The sequence below is a fragment of the Accipiter gentilis genome, chromosome 23 (assembly GCF_929443795.1).
Source record: "Accipiter gentilis chromosome 23, bAccGen1.1, whole genome shotgun sequence".
In the NCBI taxonomy this organism is placed as follows: Eukaryota; Metazoa; Chordata; class Aves; order Accipitriformes; family Accipitridae; genus Astur; species Astur gentilis.
In genome coordinates, this window is record NC_064902.1 from 4,648,739 (window position 1) to 4,668,976 (window position 20,238).

General features: G+C 58.6%; 2 protein-coding genes across 2 annotated transcripts; one reads left to right on the forward strand and one right to left on the reverse strand.

Annotated features, from left to right (window-relative positions):
• Positions 1 to 919: 919 nt before the first annotated feature.
• Positions 920 to 7,475, forward strand: LOC126049963 (uncharacterized). The gene is made up of 12 exons (XM_049827138.1): positions 920 to 1,690; positions 2,432 to 2,493; positions 2,947 to 3,100; positions 3,354 to 3,610; positions 3,999 to 4,084; positions 4,500 to 4,588; positions 4,674 to 4,797; positions 5,197 to 5,320; positions 5,767 to 5,895; positions 6,204 to 6,349; positions 6,637 to 6,762; positions 7,313 to 7,475. The coding sequence occupies exons 1-12, from the start codon at positions 1,348 to 1,350 to the stop codon at positions 7,377 to 7,379; spliced, it is 1,707 nt and encodes a 568-aa protein (XP_049683095.1). The 5' UTR covers positions 920 to 1,347; the 3' UTR covers positions 7,380 to 7,475.
• Positions 7,476 to 11,004: 3,529 nt separating this feature from the next.
• LOC126049907 (PHD finger protein 7-like) lies at positions 11,005 to 14,478 on the reverse strand. Its single transcript, XM_049827034.1, has 10 exons — positions 14,436 to 14,478; positions 14,011 to 14,102; positions 13,820 to 13,921; positions 13,417 to 13,541; positions 13,024 to 13,186; positions 12,811 to 12,917; positions 12,477 to 12,590; positions 12,207 to 12,325; positions 11,954 to 12,023; positions 11,005 to 11,563 (listed from the first exon to the last, which is right to left on the reverse strand). Exons 1-10 carry the CDS (start codon positions 14,476 to 14,478, stop codon positions 11,005 to 11,007), a joined length of 1,494 nt encoding a protein of 497 aa, XP_049682991.1.
• Between the last annotated feature and the right edge of the window lie 5,760 nt (positions 14,479 to 20,238).

Here is a 20,238-nt window from a genome sequence, read left to right on the forward strand (position 1 = left end):
TGTCCTTTCAGTTTAGTCACGTTCAACGAGCTATCACGGCTAGATTTTAATGAATAGTACAGTTTATTAAAGCAACAGGAGTACAGGTTCTTTTGGATTGCCGGTGATACGTACACTGTCTGCAAAGCACGTGCAGATAATAAGGCAGTCGACTACAAGCACACTAAATTATGGAAAAACTCTACAGAGATTTCTGAGTTTCCTGGGGAAGCACTCGGTATAACTGAGGGTCCGAATCTCACCCAGTAGGCATCTCATTGGGGGTGGGGGTGGGGAAGAGACGTTCAGCCCCTTGACTGATGCCAGAAGTCAGCGATGTCCTCCCGACTTGTCTACGATGGTATCTTCCCCAGCATTCCTCCTCTCTAAGCCCTTTTATACTATTTTCTTCTTTTTAGGTGGAGCTTGAGTGACTCTAGTCATACATACCTTTGTCATGATTGGTGTAAAATCTCCTCGCTTTACTTTTAATGGCCTATGCTAGAGAAAATTCAGAGCGCATGCTCAGTGAAGGGTGGTGGCACCTTAGAGGCGGGTAGCTTTTGGGACAGAGGTGTGTTTTGCTATTATAATGAGCAAAGTTCCATGTCAGTACTCCAGAGCTGGGCACTTACAAATCAGAAGTAAGACAACAGCGTTGACAGAACCCCATTGTTTCGCCTCCTTGCTGTAGTGGATTCAATGCAGGAACCTTCCATTCTTGTTCCTATGGTTCCAGTTCCCCATCCCTGCGGTGATTTTGCAGAGCCTGGCCACGGTGTCTCCGCTCTGCTCCGCCCTCCGTGTTGTTTCTCAGAGTCAGCACACCAAGCTCCCCTCGTGTTGCTGACATCTAAGGTTGCAGGTTATGTTGCTTAGGGAATTATTATGGAACAGATTCCGTGCGTATCCACTGTATTCCACCGTGGAGGCTCACCTTCCCTTAAGAGAGGCGGGGGGACATATCAATAAGTCACCTCCAGCAATTATTCCACACTGGGCTGGCATTCTTCTGAAGTTATGTCATTCTCTTGGAATCGTTTCCTTGGTCGTCTTCATTCTGCTCCCATCTGCCAGTTTCAGCTAGTTCTGGGTTAGCAGCATTAGCTTTATCAAAAAGTTGACTCTCGCTCAGCTCTCGCGGCCTGAGGCTTCAACTCCTTTAGCTTCTAGTGCTAAGCCAGGCTATTCATCCCAACGATTCCCAGCACAGGTAGCGGCAAGCTCTGCCGGAGCAACTCGGAGAGGACGGGGATGACTGCTTCCCAGGACAAGAAGGGAAATCCATCTTCTCTCTCCCCAGCTGTGCCGGCTCCCTGCTGGCGTCATAATGCACCTTCAAATGATGCGGGCTGATGTCACAGAGGGATGCCCCGCATCCCAGGGAGGTCTCCCCAGCACTGCCGGCACTTCCCGGCGAGGCTTGGGCGCTGCTGGGCACTGCTCAGGGGCTCCCCACTGCTGCGCTTCAGAACTGCTCCACAGCCAGGAGCGGGATCGGGAGGCAGCGGGGCTGCGCTGGGGGGACCCGTTGTGACCGGCAGAGTAGCAGGGGCACGTCGGAGAGGAGTTTTGGGCACGGAGCTGCGAAGAGCATCCCTTTTCCTGAGCGGAGGACAAGCGGCAGGCGCGATGGAGGGCTGCTGCACCGTGGCCATCAGCTTGGAGCTCAGCAGCTTGTTCCCCACGCTCCTGCATCTCTCCACCAAGGGTAAGGGGTTTGGGAATTCCATTCTGAGGGGTTGCACGGGGGCTGGCCTCTGGAAAAAGCTGCAGGTGCCGGGCTGTGGGGGTGACTGGACAGGGCTGGGGGCTGCTGCGAGAGCCCTGCCTGGGGGTCCCACTGGACTCGGGGGACGACGTGGCAACCAGGTCCTGGTGCTGTCCGGAGCCCTGAGGCTCCCCTGGGAATGGCTCCGTCCCCTTGCGAGGGGGGCCATCCAGGGCCAGCTTTCCCTGGAAGCTGGCCCCTCGTGGGGTTCTGGCTCTGGGATGAAGAGGGCTTCTGCGTCCCGGGGGCTGGGGGGGACAGCTACAGCTCCCACAGGGCTCTCGCGAGCTGGCTGGAAATGCCTGTGCTGTAAATCAGCCCTTTCCCTTGAACAAAGTCTCCTTTGGGAGAACCTCTCGTCCTCCCCGTGGGACCCCCTTGTGCCACCATGCTGGCAGATCACGTCCTGGGCTCTGGGGTGCCAAGGCTTTCTGGGGGTTAGATGGCCACAGCCCCTGTCCTGAGCCCTTCCCACATCCCCATTTGTACCCCAGCCCTGCCCCGGGAGCAGAGTACGGCTAGCAGTCGGAAATTGGGGCACAGCCCAGCTCCGCAGCCGTGGCCGCGTTTGTCTGGGCTGTTTGCGGACGCTGGCATCTATCAACCCCTGGGCGAGGAGCTTGCCGAGAGGCTGTGAGCTGGCTGGCCCGGAGCCCGACACCTCTTTCCTTTGCTTTCCAGACGTTGTGGCTATTTGGGATGCTGTGTCTGCGTACATCCTGGGACAGCTGAAGCAGGACAAGGTAGGCTGGCGTCTTGGTCCCCCTTTGCCCCAGAGGGCCTGCACCCCGGGAAGCGAGCCCTCCCTGAGCATCGTGGCGGCACACTGAGACAAGCCCGTGTGCCCAGAGCTGCTTCTTGGTCAACCGGGAGAGAAACCAAGTCCAGATCTAGTCTGAGAAAGAATTCAGCACACGATAGGGCTTCACCCTTCGCTGTGGTCAGAGCGGAGAGGCCGAGCAGAGAGGCAGGCAATTATGCTGGTGCCACGCCAAGGATAATCCCTGGGAATCAGTCCCAGGGGTATTCCCTCCCTGTGCTGGAATTGCCTGGGATCTTCTCTAGCCAAGGGATGTTAGCGAATATTTTGAGGAGGGCAAGAAAACAAATGGAGAACACAGGCCTTTTCCTAAGCTTTTACTTTTCCCATCTCTGAAGTACTCGCTCATCAGCCTTTTTGTCTTTTTCCTGGGCAGGGTGTCCTGGTCGCAGGACTCGGGACCTTCGCTATGGTCCAAGAGCAATTCCAGGGCAAAGAAGAGGTGTATGTGGTTCGAAGACCCGTCTTCCGACTGGAGCTTGATGTGTTGTGTCTGCAGGAGCTCGCGTTCCCCACAGTGGTTATCCCCGGTGAGAAAGCAGCGGCCACCCTCCGCTTTCCCCCTCCATGTCTGGGGGGGGAACGTGTGCTCTCGGCTCTTTGGGAAGGGCTGGGAGAAGTAGAGAACTGCCTCTAAAGGTCAGGGGGTGGCTTGAGCTCCCCCAAAACTAACCGCTCCCCAAGGGCTGTTTCTGTGAGCACCCTTCCCTCTGGCATTTTGTTATGAATCTTACGTGGAAATTTGGCCTGCTGTGACAGTGACCACGTTCCTCTTCCTCGCAGGCAACGTCAAGATCAAGCCGCTGAACTACAAGCGGCTGTCGCGAGCCACCTCCTTCCCACAGCACGTGGTGAAGGACTGCGTGCAAGAGACCATCCTCTTGTACTCTTCCCAGCTGAAGAACGGGCAGCGCCTCTCCTTCGCCTTCAAGGACATTGGTGTTCTGTCCTGCAACGACGACCTCCTGTGCATGCGGTTCTATTCTGACTGCGTCACAGGGCTGGAGAGGAAGGCCAGCCGGATTGCGCTGCTTCACACTGTAAGTTGCTCGAGGTTTTGAGGGCTGCTTCCGTGTCTTTGGGAAGCCTAAGGAAGGGTGAGCAACCCGGTCGCCGTTGGCCAGCCTGGACGTGGCAGGACAGTCAAACACCTTTCCCCGTGCTTGCCCCCGCTGACTTCTCCATTAGCAAAGAAAGTTTCTTCTGGGTCCTTGCCCTACAAAAAGCCCAGCGGTGTTATTGCGCGGTCTCAGTGTTGGCTGTGCAGCTTCTCCAGAGCAGAGCAAGGGCTAACGCTGATGGAGGAGGATTTGGCGGAGAGGTTTGGAGAAGCGGCTTGCTTTTGGAGCGGGAGACAGGTCTGCTTCCTTAGGGAGCCAAGAGGAAACTGCCTTGGAAACCTTCTGATGGGTCTGTGTCACTTTGCAGAGGCTGTGGATGCCTGGGGCAGCTGTCTCCGGTGGAGCGACCGCCGCTCAGGAGATGCAGGCTGCTCCTGCCCACGCGTTCCCGAGGTGAGTGCTTTTCCTCTGCAGCCCTTGACCGGCCGAGCGGGCGGCTTCCCAGCTCCTGCTCAGGAGCACGCGTTGTCAGGGCTTGACATTCGGCATCGAGTCAGGGATCAATCGTGAAGCGACTGGTTTCTGGTTAACAAATGCTGAGCTGGCACTATGCGTGTATTCTCCTGGAGTGACCCGGCATCGTGATCGTGTTTCTCACGCCCAGCCTGTTGTCATTGCCATCAGCGAGAGCCAACTGCACATGGTGAGGCAGCGTTGGGTTGGGGGAGATTGCCGATAAAACCTGTGCAGGGCCACAAAGGAAAAGGGATGCGACGCCTCGCACGACAGTCGGGAGGATTAGTGCTGGCAAGCTGCAGAAGGTAGGAGGTCACCATTCTTCAAGCCTGTGTCATCATTCGCGTTCCAGGTTTCAGTTCCTGGTGATCAGCAGATCGGCGTCCAAGGCTTTCTCCGCCTGGCACAAGAAGGTTGCAGAAAAGCACAGGGTCAGAAGAGGTACGGGAAGGGGTCCTTGCTGTCCAGAGCCCGGTTCAAACGCACTCCCCACGGGGCTGCTCTGAAGAGCTTCCTCCTTTCCCAGGTACAGAGGGAAGCCAGGCGCCTGACAAGCTGCTGGAGAGGCGGGTGAAGTATTCCCTCCCCGCGCTGCCAAACCAGGGGCCGGGCACCAGGCAGCAAGACACGGAGAAGAAGCCTTCTGCCAGGTGAGACCCTTGTGGGAAGGGGTGGAAGGGATGAAGGGGACCCTTGCGCCCACGTAGGAGAGATGTCCCCTTTGGAGACTCCGTCTGTAGGGACTCGGGAAGGTGCCTGGCACGTGCCCCACGGTTTTCATGAGCTTGTTTGCCCCATCACAGGCCCCATAGTGGGGAAGGCAGCGGAGGTTGAGCGCACGCCACATTACTCTGCTTGCTCCTACAGCAGACCTGAGGTGGTCCTCTCCCATCCATCTGATGGGGCTCAGGAAAGGCCCCCCCTTGCCATGGGAAACGGTCCCACCTCCACCGCTTCTTCTGCCAGCCTGGGGAGCTTTGATACCAGATGGAGAGCGTGGGGCACCCACCTGCCCCACGCTCACGCCGACTCCTGGTGTCTCTTTGCAGTCTGCTCCCACCATGTCCAGGCAGCTCCCCCAGGACGAAGGAGGCAAGCAGGCAGAAGCCAGCTCCTCCAGCCAGGCCCACCGCTGCGCTCCCGTCTTCTGAAGGCTGCAGGAGAGCGCTGCAGGTACGTGCTCTGCCTTGCTGTAACTACCGTGCTGTTCGAGACTCGGCAAAAGCCTCTTTGTGCAGAGAGCCGTCCTGAAAGGGTCCCTTGGTGTGCGTTCATCGTCACCTCCTTCAGATCTTCTTCAGGAAAAGGAAGGTGCTGCACACCCTTCCCGCCTGCTGTTGCCCCCGGGTTGTCATGAAACACTTTTTCTTCTGGCCAGGGGCTATGGAAAATGTACAAGTCCTTTCTAGGTCGTTGACAGTGGAGGTCTTTGGTCACTCCGCTGTGTTTGCCATGAGTTGAGGAGCCTGGCGTGACTCCACGGCCCCCGATCTGTTAGGGCCAAAGCGCTGCTGACCAACCGGCTGAGGCAAGGGGCACCAACACGGGCCAGACCCGAGGGAAGCCCCGCCGGGAGCTGAGACTAATCCTGACTGCTGCTGCGCTTCTGTCCCCTCCAGGAGGTCTGGAAGCTGTCTGCAGAGTGGGAGCGAGTGAAGACCCGGTGGGAAGAGCGGCGACAGCAAGCAAAGGCAGAATGGGCGGCATGGGAGGCCTGGTCTGCAGGGGAGGACCAACAACCGCCCCAGGTACAGGGCAGCGATTGACACCGCTGAGAGCAGCAGCAGCCCTCTCCGTCGGGGCGGCAGGTCTCCAGGGGGGTGGGAGCGGGACTGACACGCAGCCGCAGGGCAGGGGTTTGCCCGCTCATCTCCGTGAGGGAGAGATTGGCAGCAGGACCCGAGGGGCAAAAGCAGCTGTCAGCCGTGATGACGGGCACGCTGGTGCTGAGCCTCCCGGCTCCCAGGTCCCGCTGCAGGCTCCTTTCGAGAGGTCCTCTGGGAAACGGCACCTCTGTTTGCCGTCTGGTTTGCTGACAGCGTCTCCTCCTCGGCAGGTGCTCAGCACTGAAGGCATTCGGGCTCCCCACCCTCCAGCCCAGCCCAGGAGAAAGGAGGTCGGCGGGAGGTGGAGGAAGGCTGAAAGCCCTCTCCCAGCAGAGGAGATGGCAGCAGCCGCCCAGCTGCAGAGACTCCAGCCTGAGTAAGTGTGCGCCGGCTCCGGCCGCAGCCTGGGGGCACTCGAGCGGCCGTGACCCCGCAGGGATGTCCGTGTCCCCCGTCCCTGCGTCCTGGGGTTGCGTAGGACACCTTCCGATGTCTCCTAACGCGGGGATGACCTGGGTTACCCCTGCAGCTAAGACCCAAAGCTCACCGCAGGGTGAAAGGCTGAGTACACGCGGCACCGGGTGGGTGCAGGGGCTGTGCGAGGGCAGAGGCAGACGGGGTCTCCGGCAGAGGCTGAGGGATGACGTTTCCCTGTTGTTGCAGCCACCTTTCCCCACGAGCGGCCCAGGTCCTCAGAAGGCTGGAGCCGCATCAGGAACGGAGGACCATCTTCAGGAATGTCACTGAGAACAAGCAGCGGAAGCTGGAGCAGCAGAGGCAGTTCCCCTGGTAACTATCTCCAAAGAGGGATGGTGCTTCCTCGGCTGCGAGGCCCGTCCCTCCACCGAGGGCAGCCCTGGGGGAAAGAGGGCATTTCTCTGACACCCCTGGTGAGACAGAAGCAGGTTCTGGAGGCTGGCTTTGGGCTGGACCTCCCTGGCAGCCAAGGGGGCTGCCTGGGCACCTAGAATTGGCTTTCCATGTGGGACGTGAAAGTCCTGGCTGAAGACAGAGGGATCCCTCCGATGGCTGCCTTTCCCCGTTCCAAACCAGAGAGCACGTCCTCCCCTCGCAGAGTCCTGCCCCAAGACACCTTGCCCCGAGGGGCACCCCTGTACGGGACCCCCAAGGTCTCTGCCCCACTTGACTCAGCCCCAGGCTCATCAGCTGCACCTGGGACCTTCTCAGGGCCTCGGGCATCAGGGGCCTCCCCTCTTCATAGACAACTGGAGGCTTCGTCGCAAGCAGATCCCATCACCGGTGGCCTGAGTGACGCCTGCAGGATTTCTCTGCCTTCTCCCTGTCCGTACGGTCACAGGCTTTCTTTCTTCCTCCCTAGCACGCGATGCTGGTACCGCAGTGGAGGAGAAGGTGCCGGAGGCGGCGGCTGTAGCAGTGGCTATTAGCAAAAAGGGGCTGGGAGGCTTCTCAGCTTCTCAGATCCACCTAAAAATACAAAATAAAGGGCTCTGGGGCTGTTCCCAGCTGGACTGACTAGTCTGTGCCTGGTGATGGTCTAAAGGGGTTACACACCCCCGGTGCGTGATCCCAGAACAGCTCGTAGGGGCAGGAGGGAGTAAAGTCCACGCATACCCCACAGCGCAAACACGTGCAGCCCCTCTCCCGCGCATCCCAACACAGAGGTAGCACGGTGGAGGAGGCTCTCGCCCCCTTCCCAGGGAAACCAGCACAGCTGGTGCGTCCCTGAAGTGCCCGCACACTCCCGCACGCAACGTGGAGAACCACTCGCAGGGCCAGAATCTGCGTGGGATTACAGGGCTGTGACCATGCTAGGACCATGGGGGTGTGGTGGATAGATGGCACCGTGGGAGGGCTGCGGTGGAGGGACGCAAGCTTGTCGGGAAGGACCGGCCGGGAAGGCGAGGAGATGTACTTGCCTCCTGCTTGGGGTGGGACAGGAGCCAGCCTGTGGTTCAGGGTCAGCAGACAGACCAAGATGGCTGCTGTGTTAGCAGGGAACTGCTAGGGACCTCCTGTTCAGGAGGAAGAGGTAGCCAAGGTCTTCTTCAAACCAGTAAAGAAGGAAGCCTCACGTTCACAGGCCCTGGTCCTCATGGGGGACCTGAACCACCCTGGTACCTGCTGGAAGGACGGTCCAGCAGGGCTCAGGCAATCTAGGAGGCTTCTAGAGTGCAGTTCCTGGCACGGGTGATGGAGGAAGCAAGGAGATGGAGGAACCCAGAAGGAGAGGTGCTGAGCTGGACCTGGTGCTGGTGAACAAGGAGGAACTGGTTGGGGATTTGAAAGTCGGCAGCAGCCTTGGCTGCAGTGACCCTGAGGTGGTGGAGCTGAGGATGCTGAGTGGAGGGAGCAGGGCGAAAAGCCAAGGCCACAGCCCTGGCTTGCAGGAGAGCGGACCGGGCCCAGCCTTGGGAACCAGCTGGTGGCAACAAGGAGACCTAACAAGGCGGGGGAAGAGCGGGGTGGGGAAGGCACGGCCCTAGTTCTGGCTGGGCTCCGGGACAGCATTCCGAGAAAAAGTCACGGACATCCCTCCGTGGATCCATCCGTCCACCTTCGCCAGCGGCAGGGGGCAGCTCTGTGAGGAGAGGCCTCATCTGCCCCTGCCGGCCTGGCAACAGCTGCGCCATTGGCCACGGCTGAGCCAATCAGCGGAGCCGGAGGCTGGCTGTCAGTCACAGATAGAGGGGGCGGGAGGCTGAGCAGCCTGAGGAGAAATGGAGGAGAGGTGGGGTGGGGGCAGCCGGGGCGAGGAGGGGGATAGGGATAGGGATAGGGATAGGGATAGGGATAAGGATAGGGATAAGGATAGGGATAAGACCAGGACCAGGGGCAGGGGCAGGGGCAGGTATCTCCCAGCGTGGACGGGGCTGGGGGGGACCTGGATTCCTCACGGCCCACGGGCCCTTCCGTGGTCGCCAGCCCTGGGCCCGAGCGCCCAGCCCCAGGGACAACCCCACAACCAAGGTCGGAGCGGTTCCTGCGGCTGCCCCGAGGGTCGCCAGCCCCCCGTCAGCCCTGAGCATCTGAGCTGGGGTGAGGTGGAAGAGGCTGGAAAACAGTTGATGGAGAGGAGGCGATGGCAGCAGGTACAGGGCCTGTGGCTCCTGGGATTAACTGAGACTGTTACCGTTAAGTCGGCGCTTCAGAAACTCTCTAAGGCTCAATTTTGGAGTGTTAGAAAGCAGGCGTTCTTTTTTGCAGCGCTGGATGGACGGGCGGATCATTCTGCCTACCTGACAATTCCTGGTGCTGGAAGGTCAGTGCTGTATCCCCACCTCTGAGTGAGATGAAGGTGCTGATGCAGGGGCAAGCACCGAGCTTTCCCAATGCCTGCCTCAGTGCTGGAGAGGGGACGGATGCAGGGAGAAACTCCCACAATCTGCATCACCACAGAGGTATTCCTAAACCTCGCTAACTGAGAGCCGCCAGCAGCAAATTCTGCTGACTAACACCGGGCCCGACTCACCCTCCCTAGGAGGAAAACCATAGATTGAGAGACACCTGGAAAATAGGACACGAAAAAGAAGTTCCAGGTGTTCAAAGCTACATTCCTATTATTAGGTCAGCCCAACAGTATAAGAACACAAGGCTGCCAGATTAAACACAGAAATTACATCAGTTTTTTCCCTCGTTGCATGTTTCTGCCGTGCAGACCTCATCAAGGTCTGGCCCTGCCAGCTGGACGTCCCCAGCTCCCCATCAGCCGTATGATGCAACAGCCCATAGGACAGGCGCCTGGAGCTCACATCTTCCCAGTCACAGCAGGCAAGAGCAGAAGGACAAAGCGCTGCCACCGAGTTCTCTTTTGGACCCTCTGTCCCTCCTTTTGGCCTCTTTGTTGGCAGGAAAGCCCATCGGGTCTCCCAGGTTCCCCTGCCTTCCTCAGAGAGGACAGCTGCTCCCTACTGTAATGAAGCAACTCGCATGCTGCATCAAGGCCTGTCAGGAAGGCGCTCAATGCACACACCGTAAGACCACCTGTAGTTTGCCTGAAGAGCAGAGGGTAGTTCACATCTGTACAGCCAGGCCAGGGGATTCTCTTTGCGCTTTGGTCACCGTTATGCTTTGATTCAGCCTTCCAGCTCTGCGCCAAATTCCGCGGAGCTGTTCAGCCGTCACTCTGCAACCAAATTTCTTCTCCTTCCTGCACTAGAAAGGTACTTGCTGGTCTCCAACGGGAGGGAAATCCTTTTGGATGACTGACATTTCCCAGGCCCCCTGTTACCTTGCCGTAGAGCACGTGTGAGTTTTTTGCTCTAAAGGCCGTATGACGGGACTCAAGCCCTCAGTAACGGGTACTGCTCTGGCTCTCCTGAGCTCTCAGGAGCATGTTCCTGACCAGGTGTTTGCAGTCTCTCTTAGAAAGGATTTCTTGGCTTTTTCTGCAAGAAGGAAGCCTACAGTTGGTGCAGCAGCAATCACGTTGGAGAACAGGACCTGGAGCTGGGGAACGGGGAATGGCCTTTGGCTACTGTAGAACACAAGCTGCAGAATTCTTCATGTCACAAAGACAGACATGACACTGAAATCAACATTCCGAGGAAAGGAGCTTTGCCACTTTGCTCCAATTCTCACTAACCTGGGCAACGAGGGTGGGAAATGGGTTACAGCCTTATCGAGAAGGAGACAATTGAAGCGTGTCAAAAGTCGCTGGGGCCGAGGTGCGTGATTTTGGGGGGCGAGCAGTGAGGGCCATGCTGGCTGGGGGGAGCACAGCACACATTGCCGGACACAGGCCATGCCGGGCCACCCTTCCGGGTGCGGGGGCGGAGACCCCCTGTCCCGGGGGTGGGCGTGAACTTCCCCTCAGGCAACCGAGCTGGCTGCAGGGCCAGCAAGGCCCAAAGCCCACGGCCATGGCGCGGGGCAGCCGGCCAAGGCCAGCCCACGAGGAGGGAGGTTTGGGGAAAGTGCTGCCAGCCGCCAGGGAGAAGACAACGCTCTGGGCCCAGCCCCTAAGGCTGCCCCCCAAGAAAGGGAGAGGTGGAGGAGGGGAAGCCGACAAATGAGCGTGGAATGTCCCGGCACAGAGATTAACGTCCAACTTTATTGTACGGGTGGAGGGGGATCAGGACCAGCACTCGAGGATGGCGCACGGCTGGTCCCGTGGCGGCGTCCAGGCCGGCTGTAGGGATGTTGGGCCCGGCGTTGCAAGTGGGAGCGGTCTCGCATCCGCACGGGCCCAGGAGGGCTGGAGCTTCCGCTGCTCTCGAGCGCTGGGGAGCCAGAGGAGGACCCCGCTGGCAGCTGGCTGGCAGTGCTGGGGCCGCTGGTCTCGGGTGCCGGGGAGCTGTGGGACGGCCCCGGCGCCGCCTGGCTGCGGGTGCTGGTCTCAGCATTTGGTGCTGGCGCACGGATCCTGTCACGGCATCTTCTGGGCCGGCTGTAAGGGTGTTGGGCCCGGCGTCGCAAGCGGGAGCTCTTTCGCATGCGGTCGGGCCCAGGGGGGCTGGAGCGGCTGCTGCCCTCAGGCACTGGGGGGCCTTGGGACGGCCCTGATGCCGCATTGCCAGGGCTTCTGGTCTGCAGTGCCAGGGAGCTGTGGGTTGGCCCGAATGCCACCTGCCTCCCAGTGCTGGGGCTGCTGGTTTCTGGCGGTGGGGAGCTGCAGGAGGATCCCGCTGGCAGCTGGCTGGTGGTGCTGGGGCTGCTGGTCTCGGATGCCGGGGAGCTGTGGGACAGCCCCAGCGCTGCCTGGCTGGGGGTGCTGCTCTCAGCACTTGGTGCTGGCACACGGCTCCTGTCATGGCATCTTCCAGGCCAGCTGTAGGGATGTTGGGCCTGGCGTTGCAAGCGGGAGCTGTTTCGCACACGGTCGGGCCCAGGGGGGCTGGAGCAGCTGCTGCCCTGAAGTGACGGGGAGCCGCAGGAGGACCGCGATGCCGCCTGGCTGGCAGAGCTGGGGCTGCTGGTCTCCGATGGTGGGGAGCCGCAGGAGGACCCTGATGGCAGCTGGCTGGCGGTGCTGGGGCTGCTGGTCTCCGGTGCCGGAGACCTGAGCGATTGCCCCGAGCCTGCCTGGCTGGCAGTGTTGGGGCCGGCGAGCTCCGAGCTGGCACTGGAGGCTGTAAGGGGAAGCATGAAGGTCAAGGGCACGGCCCCCAGGCCCGGGGCAGGATAGGCCAGAGCGGTGCCCCCAGCCCTCCTAGAGCAGAGAGGCTCTGCCAGACCCACCCTGGGCTCCCGCTGCCAGGCCTTGCCTGGCCCCTGGCCCCAGCCCAGGGGCCGCCGGGTGCTTTGCCTCTTACCGGTGCCCAGGCCAGCACACGCGTCGCACTCCCAGCTGGCCGTGCTGCTCGTCAAGTCGGAGCAGCGTCTGTGGGTGCCCTCGGCAGCGCAGGAGCAGCACAGGAGCAGTTGCCAGGGCCTGGGGAGGCAAACGGGTTCATGGCTGTGAGGACAAAGTGACCGCAGCACGGGACTGTCCGGCCGAGCTCTCAGTCTCGGTCCTTGTGCCTCAGTCCTTGGTGAGACAGGGTTCTCGTACAGAGCCCCAGGGTGCAGCTGTGGCAACTTACCCCTCTTGCTCTGCCTGCTCCCTGCCTCCGGGACAAAGGCACTCCCTGGCATCGCAGCGGCGGTGCCTCTCGCCTAGTTCTGCGTATTCATGCCTGATCTCCCATGATGGCAGTCTGATGGAGAAAGGAAAATGGATGAGCCCCTGCTGCCCCGGCATAAGAGAGATGCAGGGCGTCCCTGCTTGCCCCCCCCGCCCTGTTTCCAGCTCCTCCGTGAAGCTGAAGCCCAGACTCGCGGGACAGCGGAGGGCCAGGAAGGGCTGCTGGGGCAGCCCCTGGCACGGCACAGTGCTTGCAGCCTCCTGTCTTGTGAGCCGGCCAGAAGGACACCAACCTCAAGGGGATTCGGATCCCCATGGTGAGCATTTCCGAGAGAAAGTGCTCCTTATCTCTACAGAGTGGGCACTGGAAGCAAAACCTGCCGGCGCACAGAGCCTGTCCCTGCAGGAGGAGAAACGTAAGGGGCACGAGTGAGGCCCTGGTGCTGCCGAGCGCCTGCCGTGCCCCGGGGGCGAGCAAATCCTGGGGACGAGGGAACGGCTCCTACCTGGATGCAGCCCCTGTGGAACCAGGCGTGTTTGCACGCTGGGCACACCATGGTGCCGTAGGACTTTCTCTCCTCCACAAGGTCCAGGCAGATGAGGCAGGTGGTGTTCTCCTCCGGAACCGCCTCCACTGCCTGCTCTGGGCGGTGCTCCCAGCAGAAGGCCCTGGTGGTAAGAGGAAAGGGATGGGCGAGGTGAGAAGGGCTGGCTCCTTCCCCGGTGGCGGCAAGGAGGGGAGACGGGGTGTGAAGGAGCCCCAGACTTTGTCTGGCTGTGGCTATGCCTGAGACTGGCTGTTCTGAAATGTCACTGCGGGTTCCTTCCCTGTTTGGCTGATGCTGGCAGAAGAGGATTGAAAGGAAGCAGCCTCTCCTGTGGGGGCCAGCTGCCCTTACCTGTAGAACCTAAAGAATTGGGTGACGCATCCACCTTCCACGGCACAGGGGAGATGGAAGCTGCGGTTGCAGCCTGTTTCCCGGCAGGAGATGGTGGCCCCGCTCTCGCCACAGACGAAGCAGTGCTGGAAAGAGCAGAGCAGCCCCCATCAGCGGCAGCCCCAGGGCCGCCACGGCCAGCCCCACGCCTCCAGGCAGGGCGCAGGATGTGGCCGCTGCTGGGTCACACCCCGCAGATGCGCCTGTCGGAGGAGGCTCCTGTGCTGGAGCCTCTGTGGAGCTGCTGGGAGCAAGACTCCTGCCCCAGAGCCGGCTGGAAGGGCTGGGATTTCTTCTCGGGTCTAGGCTAGGCTCCCGCAAACCTCTCCCGGCACAGATCTCCCCGGTCTTGTCAGGTGCTCACCTTCTGCGCTGCCCGCGCGACTGTAGATTGAATATCCTTGGGGAGAAATCCCACAAGTCCTGCTTCCTTGGCCCCTCGCTGAAAAAGCCCGCTGGCAAAAAACTGCAGCAGAGAAAAGAGGAGGAGGTGCTGAGGAGAGCGTGGCAGGGACTGCCTGTCGGCAAGCTGGAGGGAGCCCCGGCGTAACTCACCAGGCAAAACACGTGGGCACAGAGCCCTCGCTTCTCCACTTTGTCCCCGCAGAGACCCGGGTCAGCCTCTGCCCGGCGACACAGCAGGCATGCTGGAGGGGAGAGAGCAAACGCCACTGGGAATGAGCACCTCTGCGGGGCCGGGGGAAGCGTCCCTGAGGGATTGCCCCCGAGGGCCTGCTCTGCCCCTGCCGAGCTGGCTGCTGGGCAGGGCTGGAGGCCTTGGAGAGGAAGGGGGCATTGCAGGCACGGGGGTCCCAGCAGGTGCCCACTGCCCAGCCTGGGCCCCGCTGGCTGAGGGCAGGAGGGGCCCTGCCCCGGGGTGGTCGGGGAGCTCCTGCCTCCCCCTGCCACCGCTCTCGGCCCCACGCCGACCGCCCCGACAAGCCCTCTGCTACGCCGCGGGAGGGCTACTTTGCTCTCACCCTGCTCCATCGAGTCGGGGGCCTGCTGCTTGCTTGCGGACATGGCGCACGTCAACGGTGAGCGTTTGGAGAGTCCCTGTCCCAGCAGCGCCGGGCGTCTCCTCCAAATGCTCCTCTGCTGACTCTGAGGGAGAAGCGGGGCGCGGGCGAGGGAGAAGCCAGAGGCGGCTGAGCTTGCAGCACAGGCCCAGCGCCCCGAGGCCTGGGGCCCCCCTCCTCCCTCGGCAGCCCCGCACCAGCCCCGTCCCTCCCCTGCCCTCTCCTCACCTCACCAGGTCGCACTGACGGGCGGCCTGCGCCCAGCGCTCCTTTTTGTGGGCTTGCCCCCGCGGGTCACAGTGGCCACTGTGACATCAGCACCGCTGGCCTGCGCGCGCCCCAACGACGGGCAGGGACGCCCTCGGCCACCTGCCGCCCGCTCTGAGGCGGCCACCGCCTCACCGGGGTGGCTGCGAAGAGCCGAGGCGGGGGCCCGAGCCCTCGGCACCCACGTCACCGGGGCAGCTGCTCCTGCAGTGAGGTCAGAGTCCAATGCCGCGTCCCCCGGTGCAGCCGTCGAGTGGGAAGCTGTTGGCTGAAACATGCTGTTGGGGCAGCGCGACTCCAGGGCTCCAGCCCTCGCTGAGGGAGCTCTGTGCTCCTGCCCCCGGCATGGGGAGCGCTGCCGGCAGGTCGGGGAAGGTGATCCTTCCCCTCTGTGCCGCACCGGTAAGGCTGCATCCCAAGTTCTGCCTGCGGTGCCAGGCTCCCCGGCCCAGGGGACGGGAGCGACCTTGGAGCCTGGCCTGGGCTCACACATGCCATGTACTCGGAGGCGGTGGGTGGCCGGGGCACAGCACGGCACCTCAGGGTGGCACCTCAAAGCCGCAGGCGGCCCACCAAGGGCCTAAGGTCTAAGGTGGCCCAACAAGGGCCTATTACTAAGGTGGCCCAACAAGGGCCTGTGGACTTCTTAGTGCTTTGGTGATGTGCTGCCTCCAGAACTTTCTATCGGTGGCACCGCAAGCTGGGAGTCACGGCGGAAATGGCCTTTTTCCATGGCAACGAACTGCCTTTCAGAGTCAGCGTGAGCCTTTCCGTGCTGGGGTAGGAAACTGCGAGTGGCTGTGGGGCAGCTTCAGAGGTGGTGGGTGGGAGCAGTGATCTGTTGGAGGCTGGAAAGGCTCTCCAGAGGGATCTGGATAGGCTGGATCGAGGGGCCAAGGCTTGTCAAGCACTGGAACGGGCTGCCCAGGGAAGCGGTTGAGTCGCCATCCCCGGAGGTGTCGAGAAGATGTGTAGGTGTGGCGCTTAGGGACACGGGATAGCGGTGGACTTGGCAGGGTTAGGTTAACAGTTAGACTCAATGATCTTAAGGGTCTTTTCCAACCTAAATGATGCTGTGATTCTAATTACCATTCAATTATCGCTTAATCACCATTTGATGACCATGTGATCTTCATTTGATCATTGATTGATTACCACTTGATCATCACTTCATCATTAATAAAACCCTCTGAATTAAGCCCACAGTGGTGGTGACTTCTCTGACTAATTCACCTCTGACACCAGGAAGGACTAGTGGGAGGTATGATGGTTGGAGGCTGTCTTGGGCTTAGTGATCATGAAATGATAGAATTTTCAATTCTTTCAATTCAAGGAAGGTGTTCAGCAAAACTGCCACTATGGACTTCCGGAGGGCAAACTTTGGCCTTTTCAGGACACTGGTTGAGAGAGTCCCTTGGGAGATGGTCCTGAAGGGCAAAGGGGTCCAGATGGGATGGACAATCTTTAAGAAGGAAATCTTAATGGCTCAGGACCAGGCTATTCCCATGTGCTGCAAGTTGAACCGCTTAGGAAAATGACCGGCCTGACTGAACGGGGAGCTTTTGCTAGGAGTCAAGAAAAAAAAGCAGAGTTTATCATCTCTGGAAGAAAGGGCAAGCAACCTGGGAGGAGTACAGGGCTCTTGTTAGATCATACAGAGAGAAAATTAGAAAGGCAAAAGCTCAGCTAGAACTAAATCTGGCCACTATTGTAAGGGACAACAAAAAATGTTTTTACAAATATGTCAACAGTAAAAAGAATCCCAAGGAGAATGTCTATCCTTTAATGGGTACAGAAGGGAACGTAGCCACCAGAGATGAGGAAAAAGCCGAGGTATTTAATGCCTTCTTTGCCTCAGTCTTTAATAGGGAGACCTGTTATCCTCAGGGCACTCTACCCCCTGAGCTGGAAGGTAAGGATGAAGAGCAGAACATACCCCCCTTAATCCAGGAGGAAATAGTTAGTGACCTACTATGCCATCTGGACACTGACAAATCTATGGGACCTGATGGGATCCATCCAAGAGTACTGAGGGAAATGGCAGAGGTCCTTGCCAAGCCACTCTTCATCTATTGGCGATCCTGGTCAACAGGGGAGGTCCCAGAGGACTGGAGGCTTGCTAGTGTGACACCCATTTACAAGAAGGGTCAGAGGGAGGATCTGGGGAACTACGGGCCTGTCAGCCTGACCTCAGTACCGGGGAAGATTATGGAACGGTTTGTCTTGAGAGTGCTCACGTGGCAAGTCCGGGACAAGCAGGGGATCAGGCCCAGCCAGCATGGGTTTACGAAATGCAAGTCCTGCTTAACTAACCTGATCTCCTCCTGTGACCTGGTGACCTGCCTAGTGGATGAGGGAAAGGCTGTGGAGGTTATCTTCCTCAACTTCAGCAAGGCCTTTGACACTGTCTCTCATGGCATACTCCTTGAGAAGCTGGCATCTCATGGCTTGGACAAGTATACTCTTTGCTGGGTGAAAATCTGGCTGGCTGGACGAGCCCAGAGGGTTGTGGTGAATGGGGTGAAATGCAGTTGGCGGTGGGTCACAAGTGGTGTTCCTCTGGGCTCAGTGTTGGGCCCTGTTCTGTTTAATATCTTTATCAATGATTTGGATGAGGGGATTGAGTGCACCCTCAGCAAGTTTGCAGACGACGCCAAGTTGGGAGGCAGGGTCGATCTGCTTGAGGGTAGGGAGGCTCTACAGAGAGATCTGGACAGGCTGGATCAATGGGCTGAGGCCAATTGTATGAAGTTCAACAAGGCCAAGTGCCGGGTCCTGCGCTTCGGTCACAGCAACCCCATGCAGCACTACAGGCTTGGGGAAGAGGGGCTGGAAAGCTGCCTGGCAGAGAAAGACCTACATGGGGCTGCTGGTTGACAGCCGGCTGAATATGAGCCAGCAGTGTGCCCAGGTGGCCAGAAAGGCCAACGGCACCCTAGCCTATATCAGAAATAGTGTGGCCAGCAGGAGCAGGGAGGTGATTGTTCCTTTGTACTCGGCACTGGTGAGGCCGCACCTAGAGTCCTGTCTTCAGTTTTGGGCCCCTCACTACAGGAAAGACATGGAGATGCTGGAGTGTGTCCAGAGAAGAGCAACCAAGCTGGTGAGGGGCCTGGAGCACAAGTCTTACGAGGAGCGGCTGAGGGAGCTGGGGCTGTTTAGTCTGGAGAAAAGGAGGCTGAGGAGAGACCTTATCGCTCTCTACAACTACCTGAAAGGAGATTGTAGTGAGGTGAGTTCTGGTCTCTTCTGTCACATGGCTGGAGATAGAACGAGACAAAATGGCCTCAAGCTGCGGCAAGGGAGATTTAGGTTAGATATTAGGAAAAATTTCTTTACTGAGAGACTTGTCAGACATTGGAATAGGGAATGGGTTGAGGTCCAGGGAAGTGGCTGAGTCACCATCCCTGGAGGTATTCAAAAAGGGAGTAGATGGGTGTGGTGGGCTGACCATGGCTAGGTGCCAGGTGCCCACCAAAGCAGTTCTATCACACCCCCTCCTCAGCTGGACAGGGGAGAGAAAATATAACAAAGAGCTTGTGAGTTGAGATAAGGACAGGAGAGATCATTCACCAATTACTGTCACGGGCAAAACAGACTCAGCTTGGGGAAAATTAACTCAATTTATTACAAATCAACCAGAGTAGGGTAATGAGAAATAAAACCAAATCTCAGAACACCTTCACTCCACCCCTCCCTTCTTCCCGGGCACAACTTCACTCCCGGATTCTCTACCACCCCCACCCCCCCAGTGGCACAGGGGGACGGGAATGGGGTTTACGGACATCACACATTATTTTCTGCTGCTTCATCCTCCTCAGGGGGAGGGCTCATCACACTCTTCTCCTGCTCCAGCGTGGGGTCCCACCCACGGGAGACAGTCCTCCAAGAACTTCTCCAACATGGGTCCTTCACGCAGGCTGCAGTTCTTCACGAACTGCTCCAGCATGGGTCCATTCCACGGTGTGCAGTCCTTCAGGAGCACACTGCTCCAGTGTGGGTCCCCCACGGGGTCACGAGTCCTGCCAGAAAACCTGCTCCGTGGGCTCCTCTCTCCACAGATCCGCAGGTCCTGCCAGGAGCCTGCTCCAGCATGGGCTTCCCATTGGGTCACAGCCTCCTTCGGGAACCCACCTGCTCCGGCGTGGGGTCCTCCATGGGCTGCAGGTGAATATCTGCTCCACTGTGGACCTCCCTGGACTGCAGGTGAATATCTGCTCCACTGTGGACCTCCCTGGACTGCAGGGGGACAGCCTGCCTCACCATGGTCTTCACCACAGGCTGCAGGGGAATCTCTGCTGTGGCGCCTGGAGCATCTCCTCCCCCTCCTTCTTCACTGACCTTGGTGTCCACAGGGTTGTTTCTCTTACATGTTCTCACTCCTCACTCCGGCGGCTGTTTCTCCCTGTCCCAACTTTTTCCTTCTTAAAAATGTTATCACAGAGGCGTGACCACTATCACTGATTGGCTTGGCCTTGGCCAGCAGCAGGTCTGTCTTAGAGCCAGCTGGTATGGGCTCGTTCTCTCTTGAACACAGGGGAAGCTTCCAGCAGCTTCTTACAGAAGCCACCCCTGTAACCCCCCCCCCACTACCAAAACCTTGCCACACAAAGCCAATACGATGGGGTACTTCAGGACATGGTTTAGTGGGGATGGTTGATGGTTGGACTTGATGATCTTGAAGCTATTTTCCAACCTCAAGGATTCTATGATTCCTTGATTCAGCCTTCCAGCTCTGCGCCAACTTCCGCGGAGCTGTTCAGCTGTCACTCTTGATTCAAAGAAATTAACTCAATAGTTTGATTAACTATTAAGTAGGTATTCTTTATTGGCAGCGCTGGATGCACGGGGGATTGCTCCACCTATCGTGCACACCGTTGGGTCTAATTGTGCAGGTTAAGTACATGTTCTACATACATGTTCACTAGATTTCCAAGAAATGTTATACATATTCATTAGTTTTCCGGGAAACTATTAGCATATGCAAATGTCCTTTACGCAGGTGCATTGAAGGTCTCTGGTGGTCTTCAGGAGTCCTCTGGTGGTCTTCCATAGTCTTCCTCACTTGTCCGCTATTTGACCCTCCTCAGGTGATTCTGCGCAGTATGGTCTTTTACATGTTTTGATACATCAGTGTTTGTTAGTGCTCTTATTATCTAAGTTTTCATTAGTGGTGTAGAATCATATGGTTAGTTTAACCTAAATTATCTACAAGGACGAGAACAAAGGCAGGACTTCTTATCTTTTCTGGCCCTATCTATTCAAGCAAGGCCTCTACTTGTGCCTTCTCAACAAGATTGTAAATTCATCAAACATTTAATTAAGTTTTGTGATTCTTCATGGTTCCTTCTTGCTCATCACTCCCAAGTACCAGTCTCTGACGGGCTTAATCCTTGACAAACACCAGTCTTTGGTATGTAAAGTTACAGAGAGACAATCATTAAGCAATTAGCAGTTCGTTCTCTATATCACTCTGCAACCAAATCTCTTCTCCTTC